At 53.1% G+C, this 18,030-nt stretch overlaps 1 protein-coding gene across 2 annotated transcripts; it reads right to left on the reverse strand.

Annotated features, from left to right (window-relative positions):
- Nucleotides 1-5,430: 5,430 nt before the first annotated feature.
- On the reverse strand, nt 5,431-12,032 carry MLN (motilin). Of its 2 annotated transcripts, XM_055330937.1 has the most exons (4): nt 11,916-12,032; nt 9,751-9,867; nt 6,238-6,346; nt 5,431-5,464 (listed from the first exon to the last, which is right to left on the reverse strand). In XM_055330937.1, exons 1-4 carry the CDS (start codon nt 12,030-12,032, stop codon nt 5,457-5,459), a joined length of 351 nt encoding a protein of 116 aa, XP_055186912.1. In that variant the 3' UTR covers nt 5,431-5,456. The 2 variants fall into 2 exon arrangements, with proteins under 2 accessions (XP_055186912.1, XP_055186911.1); XM_055330936.1 differs by lacking the exon at nt 5,431-5,464 and having other exon boundaries at nt 5,953-6,346.
- Between the last annotated feature and the right edge of the window lie 5,998 nt (nt 12,033-18,030).

Genomic DNA, 18,030 nt, shown 5'->3' on the forward strand with positions numbered 1-18,030 from the left:
GCTGGCGGCCATGTTGAGGAGGTCAGGCTCGGCCCTTGATGCCGCCATGTTGGGGAGGTCCGAGAATTTAAGAAATGTTTTTCTTTCCTTCCCCTCCTTGCTCAGTCCTTGTCTGTAAGACCGATCGGTGTTTCTTTACGAATACTCCTCCCCATGCGCGGTCCCGGGCACGCGGTAGACACCTAGTAAAGTGTTGATCTAGTGGATAAATTGCCTGGTGGTGAAGGACGAGCCCCTGCGGACCCTTTGCATCCTCCTGTGCTTGGGGAGGGCTGTGGGTCATGGACTAGGCCCGGCCCTGGACCCCAGGTGGAGGGCGGCGGGCGGCGGGCCTGTGTCCAGGCGCTCAGCGCAGCTCCGCGACGTGGGCCCGGCCCCAGGCACCTGCCCCAGAGCCAATGCCCTGGGCTTGAGTGGGCGGCACCCGCTTTGGGAGGAGGCCCTGTGGTGGGGTCTTCCCAGAGGTGGGTGGTGGGTGCCCGAGCTCCCGAGACAGTCGGCTGTCACTTGCGGATTTAGGTGGGGCCTCTCAAACGCCCGGGGCGCCACTGGTAGATGTGTGATCGCATCCAGTGAACATTTCTGGCCTCCTGGCCAGTAAAGTCGGTGACGAGAATTAGAACGGGGCTTCGACGCGGCCTGGTAGTGCTCCCACGTATGCCCTCCCGCGTGGGCAGTGCAGGGACGGCACCTGACTGCAGGGCGGCTCTTAGCGGCGAGGCCCTGAGGGAAGCCTGGGGGGCGAGGCACGTGCGAGCAGAGCTGTGGCTCAGTGTCCTTCCACCTCCCTCCCCTGTTTGTAGGCCTTCCACGGCCTTCTTCATCCGCCCCGCCCCCCCCGCCCCATCCCAAACGTTTATGGCCACCCTTGGCGTCTTGGGTTCCGGTCCACTGCGACTCCTCTAATTCGGTTCTCCCCTTGCCTGCCCATCGCCCACCCCCCACCCTGCTTTCCCCTCTTCCTTCCCTGGGTCATGGGCAAGGCCCCTCTGCGGGTGGTTTGCATCCCTGCCACTTGCCCTACCACCACAGGGTATTCCTACACTGGCCACGGTTGCTGGAAAAATTATAGCCTCTGCTCGGTCAGGCTTCCATTGTTAGCCTCCTCGTATCCCCCGACGTAGCTGTTCCCATGTGGTGCAATTTTTCTCACCAAGTGTTTTCCTCTTCTCTGCCTGTGTTTGCACGGAATGCCATGAATTTGATATAGTGATTGCCTAACACATATACCACATAATAGTATTTTATTTCTTTCTGAAGCACTGTTTGCATGACAAATGAGTTGGTAACATTTGTGCAACTCCTTGCAGCTGTGCAGTTCAATATATAAGGAATGAGCCTTTCAGCATCAATACCGGCCCTGTGTATTCTAAGAGGGTTTGAATCTGACGCTTCAACAAAGTGAACGTTCTGACATTTCGCAGAGTTACGGTCTGTTTCATCACAATGGATCCCAGGATGATTTAAAAATATGTACTGAACTGGAGCCGCCCCCTGCAGTGGTCCCCAGTGTGGGCTTTGTCAGCCTGCCTTGTGTTTGGGGACGCTGCTGCTGCTACACATACCTAGGGCCAAATGACCCCCACCCGTCCAACCTGCTGTCTTCCCTCCAGCCCGGAACCCATCATGTTGGCAGCCGTGGCTTTCTGCCCCCAGGTGGTCTACCCTCTGCCTCCATGGGACTCCTACCAGATGCTCAATTTGTCTCTCTGGCTCCAAGGAGCCTTTGGGGTAGTGCCGCCACGGTAGCCCGCGTCCCTGCCACGCCCACCCCCAGGCAGAAGCCTCACCATCTGATTGAGAAAAGTCAATCAGAAAACCCCTCACAAGTCAGTCGTCCTTCTCAAGTCTGGGGCATCTCTGTTTTCCTCCTGAGCATCCTGTCCCAGTCTTGTTCCTCTGTGGATTGACAGTCCCTCTGAGGCCCGCCATCAACATTCTGTGCCAAGACTACTTTACCTGCTTGTTGCTGCTCATGCTCCCCCTGCATGACCACCACATGCTTTCTTCACTGACCCTCATGTTTTCCAGGCCCCGGCTGAGCCGTGGTGCTTCTTTGGTACCCCTGCGTCGTTTTGGGAGCTGCCCAGGAGGCTCTTCCTGGCACGTGCCTTTGCCTTCTGTGTTGAGTATGGGAACGCATATTTTAAAGAAAAAGGCACCATTGCAAAGTCAGTGGCTGCCCTGCAGGCCCCCCTCTCTCCTCACTTTCTTGCAGGTTTTTTAAAGGTGAGCAGCCGGGCTGTGGGCAGTCTTCCTGATTTATTAAAGGCGGAAGTGGAAAAACAAGCTGCAATGTCCAAATATACTTAGTAACCACATCCACGCATTTAGCAGAAGAGAGGGGCCTCCAGGAGGAGGAGGCTCTGGATTCCCAGAGGGCTGCCACGCTGCCTGCCGTCCTGCTGACCTCCCTCTGTCTCAGCAGAGCCTTATAATAACAACAGCCATAAATCTTTTAGTGGGTTCCATTCTCCTTCTTCTCCTGCAAAAAGCCCTGCACACATTTATCAGGTCCTTAAAGATGCAGGGGGACCATGGACTCCTCCTCGATCTACCCTCTCACCAGCCTCAAGCATCCCTCTGGGCTTCCTTGGAACCATATCGTGAGTGGTGTCATGCTGTGCAGTGGTGGGGGCACTGGGAGAGTGTGGTTGAAAAGTAGGGGACAAAGCAGGTGCCATCTAGGCTCAGGTTTTGACTGGGAATGTTCCCAGCACTGCCCAACTTCTGGCTGCCCCATCTCAGTGCTCTGGTGAAGAGGAGAGCCACCTTTCATCTCTCCAGGTAGACGAAGGGGCAAATAGAGTCACAGAGAAATGTGAGAACAGGTATAATGGGCAGTTATGTTGGCTGCTTTTCATAATCGGCTGAAAATATAACAAAACTCTCATTCTTTTGGCCACACTTTGATATCTGTGGGTAAGAGTTCTTTCAGAAGCCTAGAATACATTCCCTGATGTCAATAACGAATTGTGTATGAAGAAAAATGTAATGCTTTCAGAACATTTTCTTTTGGGCTTTGTCCATGATTAGATTATACTAAATTACAGAGTACAGATATCAGGCAATTACTCTTTGCTTTTAACTATTCAATTTCATGGCAAATCCTCATAGCTTGGTAATTATAAAATCATACCGATGCAGTTACTGAGAAAATACCTCATCATCTTCATCTTGTGAAGCTGGGTTCAGGTTGCCCTCTGATTACCCATAGTCCTGTTAAGTGTAAAGTACATCCCAGATGAAGAGGGGCTAATCTGTAGCTCTCTGTAATGGCCCAGTTTTCTGGAGAGATTCTTGCAGATTTTGCTGGATGGACCTCAGTAAGATGTGAGGAAGGTGGGTGTCTTCACCTGACTGGTTCCTCTGGGCACTTGCCCCCTCTCCCCTCCTGGCTGGGTCCTGGTCCTGGCCTTGGATAGCTTTAGCCAAGAGTGGATCTCTCTTTACTTCTTTTTTTTTTTTTTTGAAAATATGGTCATTTTGGTCTTGGCTCAGCTCACAGTATCCTCCCAGCCTCCCCCAGTTTTAATTTCTTCCAGGGCTGTGCCCGTCCTGTAAGCCATCGAGTCTGCTGTCCTGGAAACTGGAGGAACTCGTCAGAGAAAAAGAATTATTTGAGCCGATTGTGAGAAATTGAACAACGGCAGGAGGAGGAAAGGTAGAGAAGAAAGGAGCCGACACATCTAACCGGGCAGCTGGGGCACTGTGCATACAGATGCAGGTGGCAGCTGGGTCCCTGTTGCAGCTCATTACTGAGCAGCACATCAGAGGCCACTGGGTGAGGGTCACGGACAACCCGGCTGCAAGCACTGAGCTTTGAACAGGGCTGTTCTGCAGGATGAACAGCACCCTCCTGCCACCTAGGTACTGTGGCTGCGGAACCAATTCCCATTTTCAGAAATGCAGACTGCCTGGGGTACAACCACCTAGGGGCCTCATTTCCTCCTTGGCACCTATTTCAATGCTGCTATCCAACCCCAGGATCTTAAGGAAAACCTCCCGGGGGGGGGGGTGAGGGGTATGGGGGGCGGGAATCCGAGCAAGCGGAGAGGCAGGGGTGGAGGGAGAGAGGAGCACCCCTCCTCTGGTGGTGGGGGAAGGTAGTCTCCGTGTAGGGACAGACCCCAGCAGAGTGAGGTAAAGACACAAAAGCTGTGTTTTCCACCTAGACAGAGACCGGGAGCATTTTGTTGACCTGCGTTTTGGAGTGGGTTCCAGATAATGGTGTGAATAGCATGCATGGTGGAACTCTGAAGGGCAAGGAGTCCTGGATCAGTTCTTCCCAACCATGTACTTTGTAGATTCTCCTTCATTTCTTCCTCCTTGCTCCTCCCCTGCCCTGTGCAGCCCTCTCTCCGCTTATTACAGGGTGCCTTGGCAGCATTTCCCAGCAACCTGCCCCTGCCCTTGAGCTGATCAGTACGTACACAGGAAATCCTGTGACTGTGCAGCATGAGGGGTCTGGGTCCCATGTAAGGTTTGGGTGTCCCTCAGGAGCATTCAGAGCACCCCAAAGGAGCATCCTTTCTAAGGGTCAGAGTTATCTTGTCCTGATAACTATGATCTGTGGCTAAGCTCTCAAAATGGCTGGGGTGGGTGGAAATGTGAAAGGGGCAGCATGTCTAGTTGCTGGTAACCTATGGATAGAGGGAGCTGTGGTTCCTCTAAGGCCCCAGTTTATAAATAAATGAACATTCATTAATGTAAAATTAAATTAGAATGAAATTTCTCATCCAGTTTTGTTTAGAAGGCAGAAATAAGTGGGTTGGCTGTGGAATTTTGCTGCGGATGCTGGAGCGTCTAGTCACAAGATGATGATAATACTGATAGTGATTTGCTGGTGCCTGTCCCCCCCCGCCCCCATCTCAGGGCACGCATTACCACCTTGCTTTTGCAAAGGCTCATTGAGGTTAAAGGGCTAGATGGAAGTTACTTGGCAAGGGGTTGAGTGCAGAAGACTGACAAGGTCTAGCCCATTAGACCTCGAGCTTGCCAATAAACAGAAAGTAGACCAAGATTCAGGAGACCTGGATTCCAGTCCTTGCTCTGCCACTGACTGGTGTGGGGGCAGAAAATGCTATCTTTCCTCATTGGCACGAATCTTCCAGTTCTGTGGGTCTGACTTAATATTTGAACATAGAATTGATCGAAGGCAGATGTTTTGCCACTGTATGTACCACCATTTATGGCCAACTCCCTCTGAGCTTTATTCTCCCCCCCCCCTTTATGGAGTGACTTAAAGCTGACCTTTAAAAATTAAAATATTAAATAAAAAGAGTCATTTCTGTATATTTCCTGCTTTATTTGCTGGAGGGGGGCTTGCTTGGGAGAGAGTATTTTCCTTCAGAGCCTGGCTGTCGGGCATGCAGATTTTGGGGCCTGCCTCGGGTGGGAAGCGGGCTCCTGGTGTCATCCACCTTTTCTGCCGCCGCCACCTGAGGAGCAGGTTGTCACTTGTCTGCTGGGGAAAAGGAGAGGAGGTTTGCAGCTCAGTGACAGCAGTTCCACTTATGAAACTGACTTCTAAACCTGCCTGCTGACCAAAGGGAGAAGGGGCTCGAGGTGGGAGGGGTGGGGGGAGTGGGGGGATTGGTCAGGCATCTGGAAGCTCTGCAGCTAGGTTTCTCTGTAGCCTGGGGCAAGTCATTTAACCTCGTTCTTCCACCTTGAACACTTTCTCCCCGCCTCTCTCCTCCCCTCCTGGAGAGAGAGTTTCCTGGAGACTAGGAGAAGTAATCAGTGGCTGTTTGTGAGACAAGTCCTAGCTTGACCCAAGTTACTTGGGCCGACCTTGAACTGGGCGAGGGCCAAGTGGAGCTCAGGACTTGCATCTGTAAAACAGATCAAGAAAATGCAGACCTTTGTGGTTGGCCAGTTCCAGAGCTTCCTTTAGAGGAACAGCCCAGCCTTGGTAGTGTTTTGGGAAGGAGCGAACATTTCTGGAGCAGAGGGAGGGTTGGGTGTGTTGTGGTCTGCTCCGCCAGAGGGCATTTGGGAAAGGGGGCTGAGCCTTCAGGGCAGGACCTTGAAATGCCCCTGGCTGGGGAATTGCTCAATGATTAGGCTCTTCTCAGAGACGGGTGCCCTTTCCCCAGAAGACAGCTTCATATTCTCAAGTGCAAGGCACAAAAGCAAATCGTCATCTGCACACCGTGCTCAGGTGCGCTCCCAGAATATTGACACAGGATGGCTGAGGCCAGGTCCCAGGTGCAGGGCCCTGCCTTCCCGTACCGTTCTGGGGGGTCAGCAGCACCTCACTCAGCAGCTCTTCCAGGGCGGCCCAGTACTTTTCCAGCTGCCTGGAGTTCATCTTCATTCCAATTTCCACAGGAGCAGTCAACTGTGAAATAAGGTAGAGTTAACAAGGAGGAAGAGATGCGGAGAGCGCCATTAACCCCTGGGTGCCTTACAGGTGGCGGGAGGGACTGCTCAGCAGTGGCCCCGCTGTTCCTGATCCTCCTTGGACTTCCAGGCCAGCCAGGGAATTGTGGCACCTCCTCCCCTGCACTCGAGGTCGGGGGCTGGATCCTGGAAGTCGCACAAGACTTGGCCGGGAGGAGGAGCCACAAACTTCCCTACTGGGGAAGCTGGGATGGAGGGGAGCAGTGGGCAGGAAATGCCTTGGCTTTTCAGTTGGGAGGAAACTCTCCCTCCCACTCCTCCTGAATAATGAGGGCCAACGCCTGGAGCCTTAGAGCTGGGAGTCTTTCCGGAAGTTTTATGTATAAGAAGCCTCTTAGTAACCCTATGAGGTAGGGACCATTAGGGTCTCCGTTTCGCAGATGAGGAAGCTGAGGAAAAAGAGGTAGAGTAACTTGCTCAAAGCCACACGGGTGCTAAGTGGCAGAGGGAAAAGGTGTCATTCCCAGGGGGCCTGATTCTAGCCAGCAGGCGAGACTTTCTCTAGCCCTATGGGGACACAATAGAGACCCCAGAGGAGCCTCAGGAGAGGCTCCCCACCAAGAGAGGTGGGTGTGGCCCATCCGGGGGAAGGGGGTGTGTGCTGACCAATCTTGCCATCACCCCAGAGCTTCCTGGCTCAGCGATCTTGGTTCCCACGCCAGCTGGCAGATGGGCAGAAGACCGGAGACTCCCTGCCTGTCTGGAGAGCTGTACGCAGGATTTCCCAGGGGCTCCCTGGCGGTGGAAAACAGGCTGGGGCCTCGCGCAGGGCCACACGGAAGGAAGGTCACTGTGGGTCCGGCTCCAGCCCGACCCACGCCATCCCCTTGCCGTGCTACGCTTTTCTCTCCGACATCAGCGTCCTTAAAGTCAGGAGGCTGGACAGAATGATCCAGAAAGGACCTCCTGACCCATGTGTCCTGGTCTAGGCAGCTGGGAACAGCCTCCCCAAGATGTCCCACAGGATGTAACTTGTGCCTTACACTGCCCAGGGTGCCGGTATTGGGCAGCTCCGAGTGAGCTCCCCTTTGCCACCTGAACCAGTCACTCCCAGTTCCTCCTGAGAGCCCAAGGAGCATGTGGGAGAGGAAGGCACACTGCCCTAACCCCGTCACCTGGTGTGGTGACAGCCCTGAGGTCCCTCTCTGGGCTGTGATTGGCCTCCCTCTTTGTGGTCACAGGCTGTGACAACCTGCCAGGGTGGAAGGATCCCTGGCCGGTGGCTGGCAGGAGGCGGAAGACCTGGAATGCAGCTCAGTTTCACCCTGACTACTGTGTGACCTTGGCAAGGCCCTCACTCACTCTACTTATCAGTCTCCCCACCTCCCAGGCCCCTGGGAGTGTCCCCCACTCAGGTCCAGCAGCGCCTTCCTTCTCCATCCACACTCACCCCTTCTAGGATCTCACCCAGTCCTGGCTTGAAATTCCAGCAAATTGCTGATGCCTCCCACATGGATGTGTCCAGCCCTAAGCTCTCCTATATCCACCTGCCTGTCCCATGCCTCCACCTGGAGGCATCTTACAGTTCATAGATCCTGTCCCACTCGACCTTCCTCCCGCCCTCCTGTGGCCAATCGTAGGGTTAACCGTCTCCATGAGTGGCAAATCCATCCTTCTAGGTCTTCTGGCCCAGAACCTTGAAGTCCATGTTTCTTTTCTTTTTCTTTATAGCCTAAATTCATAGCAAACCCTGAGGCCCTCTAACTCTAAAATATTTCCGGAACCTGACCACTCTGCTCTGCCTCCACCATGACCAACCTGGGCTGTTGGATGCTGCAGCAGCTCCCCCTAATCCTGCCTTTGCCCCTTCAGGCTGTTCTCAACACAGAAGCTAGCGAGACCTTTTTTTTCTCTGTAAAGTAGGCTCCATGACCAGCATGGAGCTCAATGTGGGGCTTGAACTCACTACCCTGAGATCAAGACCTGAGCTGAGATCAAGAGTCAGATGCTTAACCGACTGAGCCACCCAGATCAGATGCCCCTGGGGAAACTCTTTTAAAATATAAATCTGATCATGTCCCTTCTCTGCTCCAAAGCCCGCAATGGCTCCCACGTCAGCAGAATGAACGCAAAGTCCAAACAATAGCCTACAGAGTCCACTGTCTGGTCTCTCCTCCCACTTTCTCTGACTCCCTCTGCTCCAGCCACTCCAACCTCCTCACTGTTCCTTCCTCACTGTTCCTGGGATGCACCAGGTCTACCCCTGCCTCAGGGCCTTTGCCCTGTTCCTGCTGCCTGGAATGCTCTTCCCCCAGACATTTTTATGGTTCAGTGCCTCACTGTCTCCAAGCCTCTGTGCTAATGCCATGCACTCATGAAGCCTGCTCTGACCACCCTATTTAAATCACAACTCATCCATCTCCATTCTCTGCTTTACTCTCTTCCATGGCACTACTGGCCACACCGTGAAGGTTGCTTATTTATCCTGTGTGTAGTCTGTTGCCGGTCCTTCTGGTATCTCATTTCCAGTGCCCCACTCGAGTGTGAGCTCCACGAGCTTGGAGGATTTACCTGTTTTGTTCACCACTTTATTCCCAGGGCCCAGAACCATGCTTTGCACTTAGAGTTTGGGAACTATTTGTCGCCTGCGTGAGTTTGTGAAATTAAAGAGCTGCCCTGGACAAACTCAAGCCTCACTCTGACCGCTGCAATCTGTGCTATCCGCACTCAGCACTGACCCGGGGGCTGGGGGCTGACCCTGTAGTTGTCTCCTAGGTTCCTTGCTAGGGGGAGGAACTGGCACCCTCGTCATCTGTCCCCTGAGGACGACAGCTGCCTCCTGACTGGTCTCCTGCCTCCACTTGTGCTGTCCCGGATCTTTCAAAGTCAGATCAGGTGACTTCCCTGCTTTGAACCCCAGGTGACCTTCCAGACATCTAGCCTGGACACCAGGCCCTGCCAACTTCTTGTTCTCTCCCGGTGCACCCTTGCCTCGAGGACCTTGCACCTTCAGTGTGCTTCCTGAGCAGGGCCTTTGCACTCACCTTTCCTTCCTTCTGGAATGTTCTTGCTCTAGCTCTTTAGCTCTTTGTATGAGAGGCTCCTTCTCATCATTCTGGTTTCAAATCAAATAAGTGTCACCTCTTCTGAGAGGCCTTCCCTAACCCCTCCCCCAGCCAAAGGAATGGCCCCGAGCCCCACCCCATCATGCTCTATCCTACCTCCTTATGCGGTGCCTGAAATGGTTCCTTGTCTCATTGTTGGTGTCTGTCTCCCTTTCTTCTAGGATGGAGCTTGTTGCCAGAATGTCTAGTTCGCTGCTGTATCCTAGCATAATCTGTGGCTGGCCGGGGGAACCATTCCCCAGCGAGGTTTCTCTGCATCGTCCCCCTGCCTGCTCACCTTGATAACTTGGTTTTCTTCTTCCTCTGTGGGCTCCACAGGGTCCAGAGGCCCCACTTCCTCAGACTTCTTCTGTAAAATCAAGGACTTCTTTTGCCCTTTGTTGCGCTCCTTTTCCTAAGGGCAGAACACAAAGTCGCACAAAACCAAGGTCTCTCCACTGCCTGTCTGTGCCCAGGGTGCCAAGCAGCCTGGCTTCCCACAGGCCTAAAGAATCCCTCCTCCCCAGGTGCCTCTACACAAGGGGCCCCCCAAGTCCAAAGGCTCACAGAACCATCCACCAACAGATCAACTCGCAGAAGATTCCATTCCTTTGTCGCTCAAACACTGCCCCTAGATTGTTACTGTTAATTAAGTTAAAATGTTGAAAATAATGGTTGCCCTTCATACATATTAAGTGTGGAAATATGTTTTTCTTAGCAGAGAGCCTATAAAAGCAGTGGCAAGACAGCCTAGCCTGCGAGGGCACCACGGGGTGGCCCAGAAACCGGAGTCCCTGGGAGGTGATTTATAAGAGGCGAGACAGGGAGATGAATTATGGTGGAAGGAGTTTGCAGCTTCTTCATAAAAATCCTGGTGCCTGGCAATTATGAGGCGCAAAACCAGAGAGCGGATTAATGCAAAGTGTCCTTTGGTTGCCATTTTGCTAGTTTATGTTCTATCGAGTTTGACTGTTTCTGCCCAGCCCCAAATCTTATGTGGCGTCCTGCTTGCCGGGTCCCAGGGCACTGAAATCAGAGGCACCTCAGTCCTTTGGTTTCTTTAATGGCACCCTTGGGATTCAGCTCCAGGCCTTGCCTGAGACATGGTGATTCTAGAGCAATCAGCTGTCTCTTCTGGGGAGGAAGCCAGTGGTGGAGAAAGTGTGTTTAGGGAGCCTGCCGCATCTCTTCTGGATTTCCATGGGTACCCCTGAAGAAGGGGGGCTGGGGCCAGCCTTGGCTCTGCAAAGGACCCGGGCCACTGGGCCTGTGGCAGCCTGCCCCAGACAGAGCATGTGGGTCCAGAGGCCGCGTGACCAACCAGAGAACCGATTCATGTCTCTGTCCCTATTAGAACCTTGATCTCAGGGATCCCTGGGTGGCGCAGTGGTTTGGCGCCTGCCTTTGGCCCAGGGCGCGATCCTGGAGACCCGGGATCGAATCCCACGTCGGGCTCCCGGTGCATGGAGCCTGCTTCTCCCTCTGCCTGTGTCTCTGCCTCTCTCTCTGTGACTATCATAAATAAACTAAAAAAAAAAAAAAAAAAAATTAAAAAAAAAAAAAAAGAACCTTGATCTCAGACTGGAGGGATGTGGAAGACCCATTTCATCATCTCCTCGGGTTAGAGAGAAACGAATGACTGCACAAGATACTCAGAACCCCTTGGCATCTAAAGTAAAGGGCACGAGGAGCCAGGTCTGGCGGCCCACTTTTCCGGAGGCCCCACCGCCTGGGTTCTGTTAAGCCTGCCCTGTTTTCTTCTGGGTTCTTAAGTGGCAGCGGCTCGGGTGAGCCTTCCATGAGCAGCATCTTCTTTCCCACTCTGGGCATTTGCTCCCACAGCATCCCCTCCTTCTCTCTGAAGACCCCCAGCTCGGCTCACCCTTCCCCTGTAGGCTTCTGACCCGTGCCAGCCCGCGAAGACCTCGCCCTCCAGGGAGCTCAGCACTCACCATCAGCGGCGCTTGCTGGGCAATTAATCATGTCCTGTCTCGTGCCATCTCCCTTGTTTTCTATCGTTAGTGAATTTTTCATATGTCTGTACCTTGGCTCCTAAGCCTGCTCCTTGAAGACAGAGGTTCCTCAGATCTCCTTGTATGCCTGGCCTCTCACCCAGGGTGGCCCTTTGTACTGCAGAGATGCTCAGCAAATGTTTATTGGCTTGTTAATTGAAAATCTCTCCCGAAGGCCAGGCAGGGGTGGGAAAAGGTGTCGCTTGTGGGAGCTGCTGTCACTTTTGAGTGGTGTTAGGGAGGAGTGAAGGTAGAAGAGCGGCAGCTGGAGTTTGGGGTGAGCTTGGGTCCGGGTGTTCCATGCTGTCCTCAACATGGCTGGCATAGCTGATTAAATGTGGGCATATCGAAGGGACACTTGTCCCTTAGACTGAAGCCACCTCAGTGCTGAATAAGGTTCTGAGTCACCTGGGCTACACGGGGGAACCAGGCAGCCTGGGGGATTTCCTACCCGAATCTTCTGGAGCTCACTGTAGGTGAAGATGGGAACGAAGGCTTCTGTCTGGGAGGCCAGCATGGCAGCCACGTGCACCACCAGCAGAGCAGCCACGGCCTTTCGGGACACCATCCTAGGGCTGGACAGTGACAAGAAGCTCTGTCATTGGGTTCAGGGTGCACACCTTGCCTGCAGCTGTGACCTGGAGCGAGCCGCCGAGACTCTCCTGATGTGGATAGGCTGCGGGGCTTTACTGGAGCTCAGAGCCCCTTCTGTGCCAGAGCCAGGGGACGTGAGCGAGCACCCGGGAGAGGCGGCCTGGGCCCTGCCACAGGCTGGGAGAAGTGTTCTACATGTTGGGCCCCCTCTTTGTTACAGGTCAGGTCTTCCAAGGCCAGCAGGGCTCCTGAAGTGGGAAGGACTCCATGTTTCAGAAGAAAGACTAGATTATCCACAGAATTGTGCCCCATTTGAGCCCTTCTGCTTCCTGGGCTGATCGGGATGACAAAAGAGATGGACCCAGGCTCAGATGACCCTGGCAGTCCCTGAGAGCACCAGATAAAGACCCTGGGTCTGGAGAGAAAGGGGCTGGAAACTTCTCCCCAGATGGAGGCAGAGTCAAATGGAAAGTTCCAGGAGGAAACAGCACCCAAGAGCTGGAAGCAGGGTCTCTACCCCTATGGGGGCCAGCCCTGGGTCTGGAACAAGATTCTCCTGAGCTCCAGCTAGCTGCATGTTGGTCTAGAAACAGGGAGTGCATCCTTTCCCTGCGCCCACTCCCTGCACAGCTGAGAATGCCACCAGTGCTGGGGGTGCCTGCGTGCATGCATGGGGCTTCCTGTGTCCCAGGAGTGGGAATGTCTGCAATGTGGATAGAAAGGTGGGCTGTGGATGGACCCCTGCCGGGGAGCAGAAGGGGGTGGTGACCCCAGGAGTGCAAAAGCTTAAAAAATAGGCTCAGTTGGGCCGGTCAGGATAGTCCTGTGGTTGGGGGAGGAGGGTACTGCCCACTGGGTGCCTGTCTCAGTTGATTCCTTACCCTGGTGCACGGAGTCCTCTTCCAAGCCCTGTCCCACACCATCCTTGCCCTCACCTGGGAGCAGGTGCAATCTGGGGAGGGGAGGAGACCTAGACAGGCTAAGGGGACTCATTCAGAGGTGGCAGGGGCTGGAAGTCTGGCCTTCTGAGGCCTGCTGCTCGGCCCTGCACCCCACTCTGCATTGCCTCTGCACGCAGAGGGCGGGGAAGGGCATGGCGGGGGCAGCCTGTTGAATACTATTGGAGCACCCACATTCCTGTGGCGAGTGGGCTGCTGAGCGCAGGGCCAGGCACCAGAGCAAAGAGGGGAGGCCAGGGGCAGCCCTGCCGTGGCAGGAGTGGGGTGACTAAAAGGTTGCAGAGGAAGAGCTTCGGAGGAGTCAGCTCGGGGCTCCCACAGCCATGGGGCAGCCTGGATTCTGTTAATAGAAGAGGGTCCTGCCCTGGACTAGCCTCCAGGCTTCTCATAGGTCCAACCCCAGTTACCCCTGTGGAGAGAATCTTCCAAGGCTGTGGGCTTGCAATCGGCCTCTCCTCTGAGACCCTTCTCCTGGGTCATCTGAAGCCACCTCTACTAAGCACCTCCCTAAGTCACCTCCCTTTGCCTTCTTTCGATCCTTCCGTCCCCATCCTACTTTTTCTCTCCATCTGGCTAATACCCCATGAGAAAGCATATGAGAGCATGACAGCCAAAGCTTCTCATGCCAGCTACATACGATTTCCTAGTAAGGTCAGAAGACTGCCCTCCCTCTGAAGACCACCTCTCGGGAAGCCAAGACCCTGTCCAGGAGCCCAGGAGGACCTGGAACAGAACAGAGGATGGGCGGAGTGGAGGGCTCCCGATCATGATTCCCCCTCCTGTTCCTGTCCTTTCCTTGTGGAGTCTGTTGGGCCCCGATTTCCCTCCCAGTGGAGATGGATGTGTCACATTTATGGCATCCCATTTCCTTCATGGAGATGCTATAGAGCCCTTTTCATTCTGATGTTCAGATTTAATTCACTTCATAAGAATCAATAAAAACTTTAAATAAAAAAAAGGCAAAATCCAATTGCTGCTCATTTTCTTGATCCAACTGGCAGTTGGCATGTCACCTACATTCATTTGTGTTCCTGGGAGCTCGGAGTGGGAGAGCTTTTCACTGTATGATGAGATACTGACTTCCTTTTCTATCTCCAGGGATGGGGCTCCAGCCTTCAAGCCATCAGCTCTGGATGGGGGGCGCCTGCCCCCTCCCTCCTCTCCCACAGTAGCACAGGCTCCCTAGGCACCAGCTTAACTGCTAACTTTCCAGAGAGAAGCCTCTGCGCCGAATAGGGTCCTGTGCCCGTGCTGGGCTCTGGCTTGGGTTCTTGGCCTGTAGTCAATGGCACCATGGACCCCAGACAGCCTCTCCTTTGCCAGAATTGTACCCACCGCTCCTCCATCCAGATTCTGTGCCCAGGGAAGTCCTGCTTTTGCTCACACTCTGTGTGGCTTTAACCTGCTCCTCGGGAAATCAGCTCAGCACTTTCAGCCTTAGCCTAGCTAAGTATTTGAAGGTGGCTGAGGGGCATAGATGTGATCTCTGGACTGGGCTGGGCTGGCTCTGGTCACATCACTGTTCTGTCCTGGGTCTTATGCTAACCGCCCCCTCACCCCCTTCTGTGGCTACTCACAGCAGCACGTCGGAGCAGGGCTGGCGGAGTCGGTCTCTGCTGTCCTCTGCTCTCTGGCAGATCTGACCGGTCTTTATATCTGGTGTCTGGCTGGTCTGATGGGCCCTCGGGCCCTCCCTTAGGAGCCCGTTAACCTTTGGCCACCCCTTGGGGGCTTTGGGTGGAGAGCCTGGATTCTTGAAGCTCATGGAAACAATGGGCAGGACCTGCCACGCCGTGGACTTCTGGGGCTTTCCTGGAAGGCCTCTGCTTCAGACAACAGTCCAGGTTTGGTGGAGGCCAACTCCCACCCAGATGGCACTTTGTGGGCCACTTAGAACTCAGCTGCCACTCAGAGGGTCATTTTAACAAAAGCCCTTTCTTTTTTGTTACTTAAATATATGATGTTGTTGAGCGGCTCTGGACCAGCTCTTTAGTGATCAGATTCTCAGCATGTCAGGGAGAGTGCTGCATTAGAAAGATAGCTTGTCTTCACCCTCCGCCCCACCCCGAAGCCCCTCACAAAAGAAAGAAAGGGCTCAGGGGTGTGTGGCAGTTTCAATCAACTACTGAAAAGAAAATGCAGTCCAGACTCAAGGCTGTGGAGCACCAGAGGCTCTGTGGGAGCCAAGGAACGGTGTAAGGTGTGTGAGACAGAAGGTTTATGGGTTTGTAGCCCAATGGGGAAGAGGAGCCGCCAATCTGGGAACATCTCATGGTATTGCATAATTCGAATGACCAATTGAAAAATTTAAAGAGGGAAGGGGTGGGACGCCTGGGTGGCTCAGTGGTTGAGCATCTGCCTTTGGCTCAGGTCGAAATCCCAAGGTCCCGGGATCAAGTCCTGCATTGGGTTCCCTGCATGGAGCCTGCTTCTCCCTCTGCCTATGTCTCTGCCTCTCTTTCCGTGTCTCTCATGAATAAATAAGTAAAATATTAAAAAAAAATTAAGAGGGAAGGGGTGAATGTAATCAGGAGTCAGGCAGGGCTTGCAGCTGCAGCCGGCCAGTGCCATTTCTGGAACATGGTTGCGTCTCTGGCACCACTCAGGGAATGCTTGACATGAATGTTCTAATTAAGCCTCAACAGTGCCATGAAACTGGTGCTCCTGTATCTCCCATTTTACAGATAAGGAAACTGAGGCACAATTAAATAGCTCCTCTGTGACTCAACTGCAAGATCACTCTTTCTCTTTTTTTTAAAGTAAGTTCTAACCACTATGTGGGTCTCAAATTCACTACCCTGAGAGTTGCATGCTCTACCAACTGAGCCAACAAGGCACCCCCAAGGTCTCTTTACACAAGAGTCAAGGCTGGATATGGCCAAGTGTGGCAGTGGGTGGGAGTGGGGGCTTCTGGGATGCAGGGCACATAGGATGTGAAAAGGATGGCACAGGGTGGGGCCATCCCTGGAAGTCCCCTGTGTGGGTTGGGGAGGGTAGTTCCAGGGTCTGAATGTGGGGGGTTTAATGAGGGGAGAAATTGGGGCCCTCATGGTGCCTGGAAGGGGCTGAATTTCATGATAATTGTGTCATGCTGGAAGGTCACGCAGTGACTGTACTAGAGTACAGTCACGGGGGCAAGGTGAGTGGAGGCTGGGAGGTGTCTCAGACAGACTGCGAGGTCCAGAGGGTCTGGGCTAACAGAGGCTATTTCCCCAGGTGAACCTTGCTGGCCATTAGCACCTTTCACAGAGGCTGCCCCAGACATCCAGGTGGGGACTGCTTCTGGTCCAGGAACCCCTCCCCTGCCAGTCCTTCAGTCGGCTGTGGCTTTTCTCTCAGAAAAAAACAAATGTTTGCAGTGCTTCAAACCCAACCCACATAACTTCTAAATACCCTGCTCATCAAGGCTTCTTGCCAGCAGGGTCTCTGCATTCCACTCCAACACCAGGTCAAAGCTCCCCCAGCACGCTGGACCGCCAACTGTTGTTGGACATGTGCCCTGGGTCTCTGCAGTCTTTGAGATTTATCTCAGAGGAATTAGAGCCTGAAATGCCGGGACTTGGAACTGAGATGCCGTCCCCACTCCGCCCCAGCTTGCAAGAGTGGCTTTTAAGATGTGGTCACAGACCTCGGTGGAGACAAGGTGGTGTGAGGGCTGTGAAGGAGCCCACTGCCTTCCCAGGCTCCAGGAGGCTCCATCCGCACCACGGATTTCTAGGGGCAAGCGTGGGAGGGAAAAGGGTCGATATCTGTACCTCTAACACATAGACCAGGGACCAAATCCAGCTTGTGAGCTAAGAGTTGTTTATACATTTTTTAATAATTTAAAAAATTAGAAAGAGAAGAATATTTGGTGACATGTGAATTTAGAAGACATTCAAATTCTTGTGGCCATAAACAAAGTTCATTGGAATATGGCCACTCTCATTCATTTGTTTGTTATCTGTGGCTGCTTCTGGGCTACAAGCAAGGGAGTTGAATAGTTGGACCGAAACATTAAGACCCACAAAGCTGAAAATACTTATTATTTGGGACTTAAAAAAAATATATTTATTTATTTATTTATTTATTTATTTATTCATTCATTCATTTATGAGAGAGGCAGAGACACAGGCAGAGGGAGAAGTAGGCTGCCTGCGGGGAGCCGGATGTGGGACTTGATCCCAAGACTTGGGATCCCAGCCTGAGCCAAAGGCAGATGCTCAACTGCTGAATCACCCACGGACCCCTTATTTGGGTCTTCTAGAGAAAATTTGCTTACCCCTTGCCTCAACAGTATCTGGAGTGTGGAAGGTGCTTGTTATGTAAAAAATAACAGCCAGACATCCTGCAGATCAACTTTTTAAAATCTCACAACACCACTGAGGCTGGTGTGATATCATCCTATTCTACAGGTGGGAAGACTGAGGTGAAACAATGAGCCCAAGGTCACAGTGATTAAAATGGCAGGGCCAGGATTCAAAGAATCCAGATTCAGAGTCCCCTGTGCTTTTTTTGCCACTTGGTGTTTGTTGCATGACTACACGGATGTCTACAGCAGGGGAAGGCCCTTTTAATAGTACCCCATGGAAATTCTGCAAACCTGCCACTTTCTCATAAGCCAGCCCCCCCCCCCCCAAGGCATCTGAGTATGACCCATTCGAGCTGACTGACTGGATGACAACACAGGTTGTTCTTGTTCTCAGAGGAGGACTCCTGATGGTGGACCAGGCCGCCTGTCAAGCACAAAGGGAAAGTCGAATCCTCTCCCTGTCACCCCTCTATCCCAGGTTCTGAGACCAGTACCCTGTCTGTTGGGCCAGTCCAGGCTCTAGTCCAGAGACACTCTGTCTGAGAAATGATAAGAACCTCGGTACCCGAGACAGGCCTGTGATGAGAGATGGGAAGAAGGGAGGTGCTGGGAACAGTAAATAATCCAGGATCAATTTTCTGGGCGAGAACAGCATTATCCTGGAGCTTTCCTGTGATTCAGTACTTTTGATCCAAGCAATGTGCCATATTTCAGTCTGATAT

Source organism: Nyctereutes procyonoides, unplaced genomic scaffold, assembly GCF_905146905.1.
Source record: "Nyctereutes procyonoides isolate TBG_1078 unplaced genomic scaffold, NYPRO_anot_genome, whole genome shotgun sequence".
NCBI classification, from domain to species: Eukaryota; Metazoa; Chordata; class Mammalia; order Carnivora; family Canidae; genus Nyctereutes; species Nyctereutes procyonoides.

Excerpts from the sequence above, each read along its gene's own strand:
- MLN (XM_055330936.1), bottom strand. The coding sequence starts at position 12,032 with ATGGTGTCCCGAAAGGCCGTGGCTGCTCTGCTGGTGGTGCACGTGGCT. Across the intron at positions 9,868-11,915 it reads GTGAGCTCCAGAAGATTCGG|GAAAAGGAGCGCAACAAAGG; the intron begins GTAGGAAATCCC and ends TTCTGCCCTTAG. Across the intron at positions 6,347-9,750 it reads AAGAAAACCAAGTTATCAAG|TTGACTGCTCCTGTGGAAAT; the intron begins GTGAGCAGGCAG and ends CTTATTTCACAG.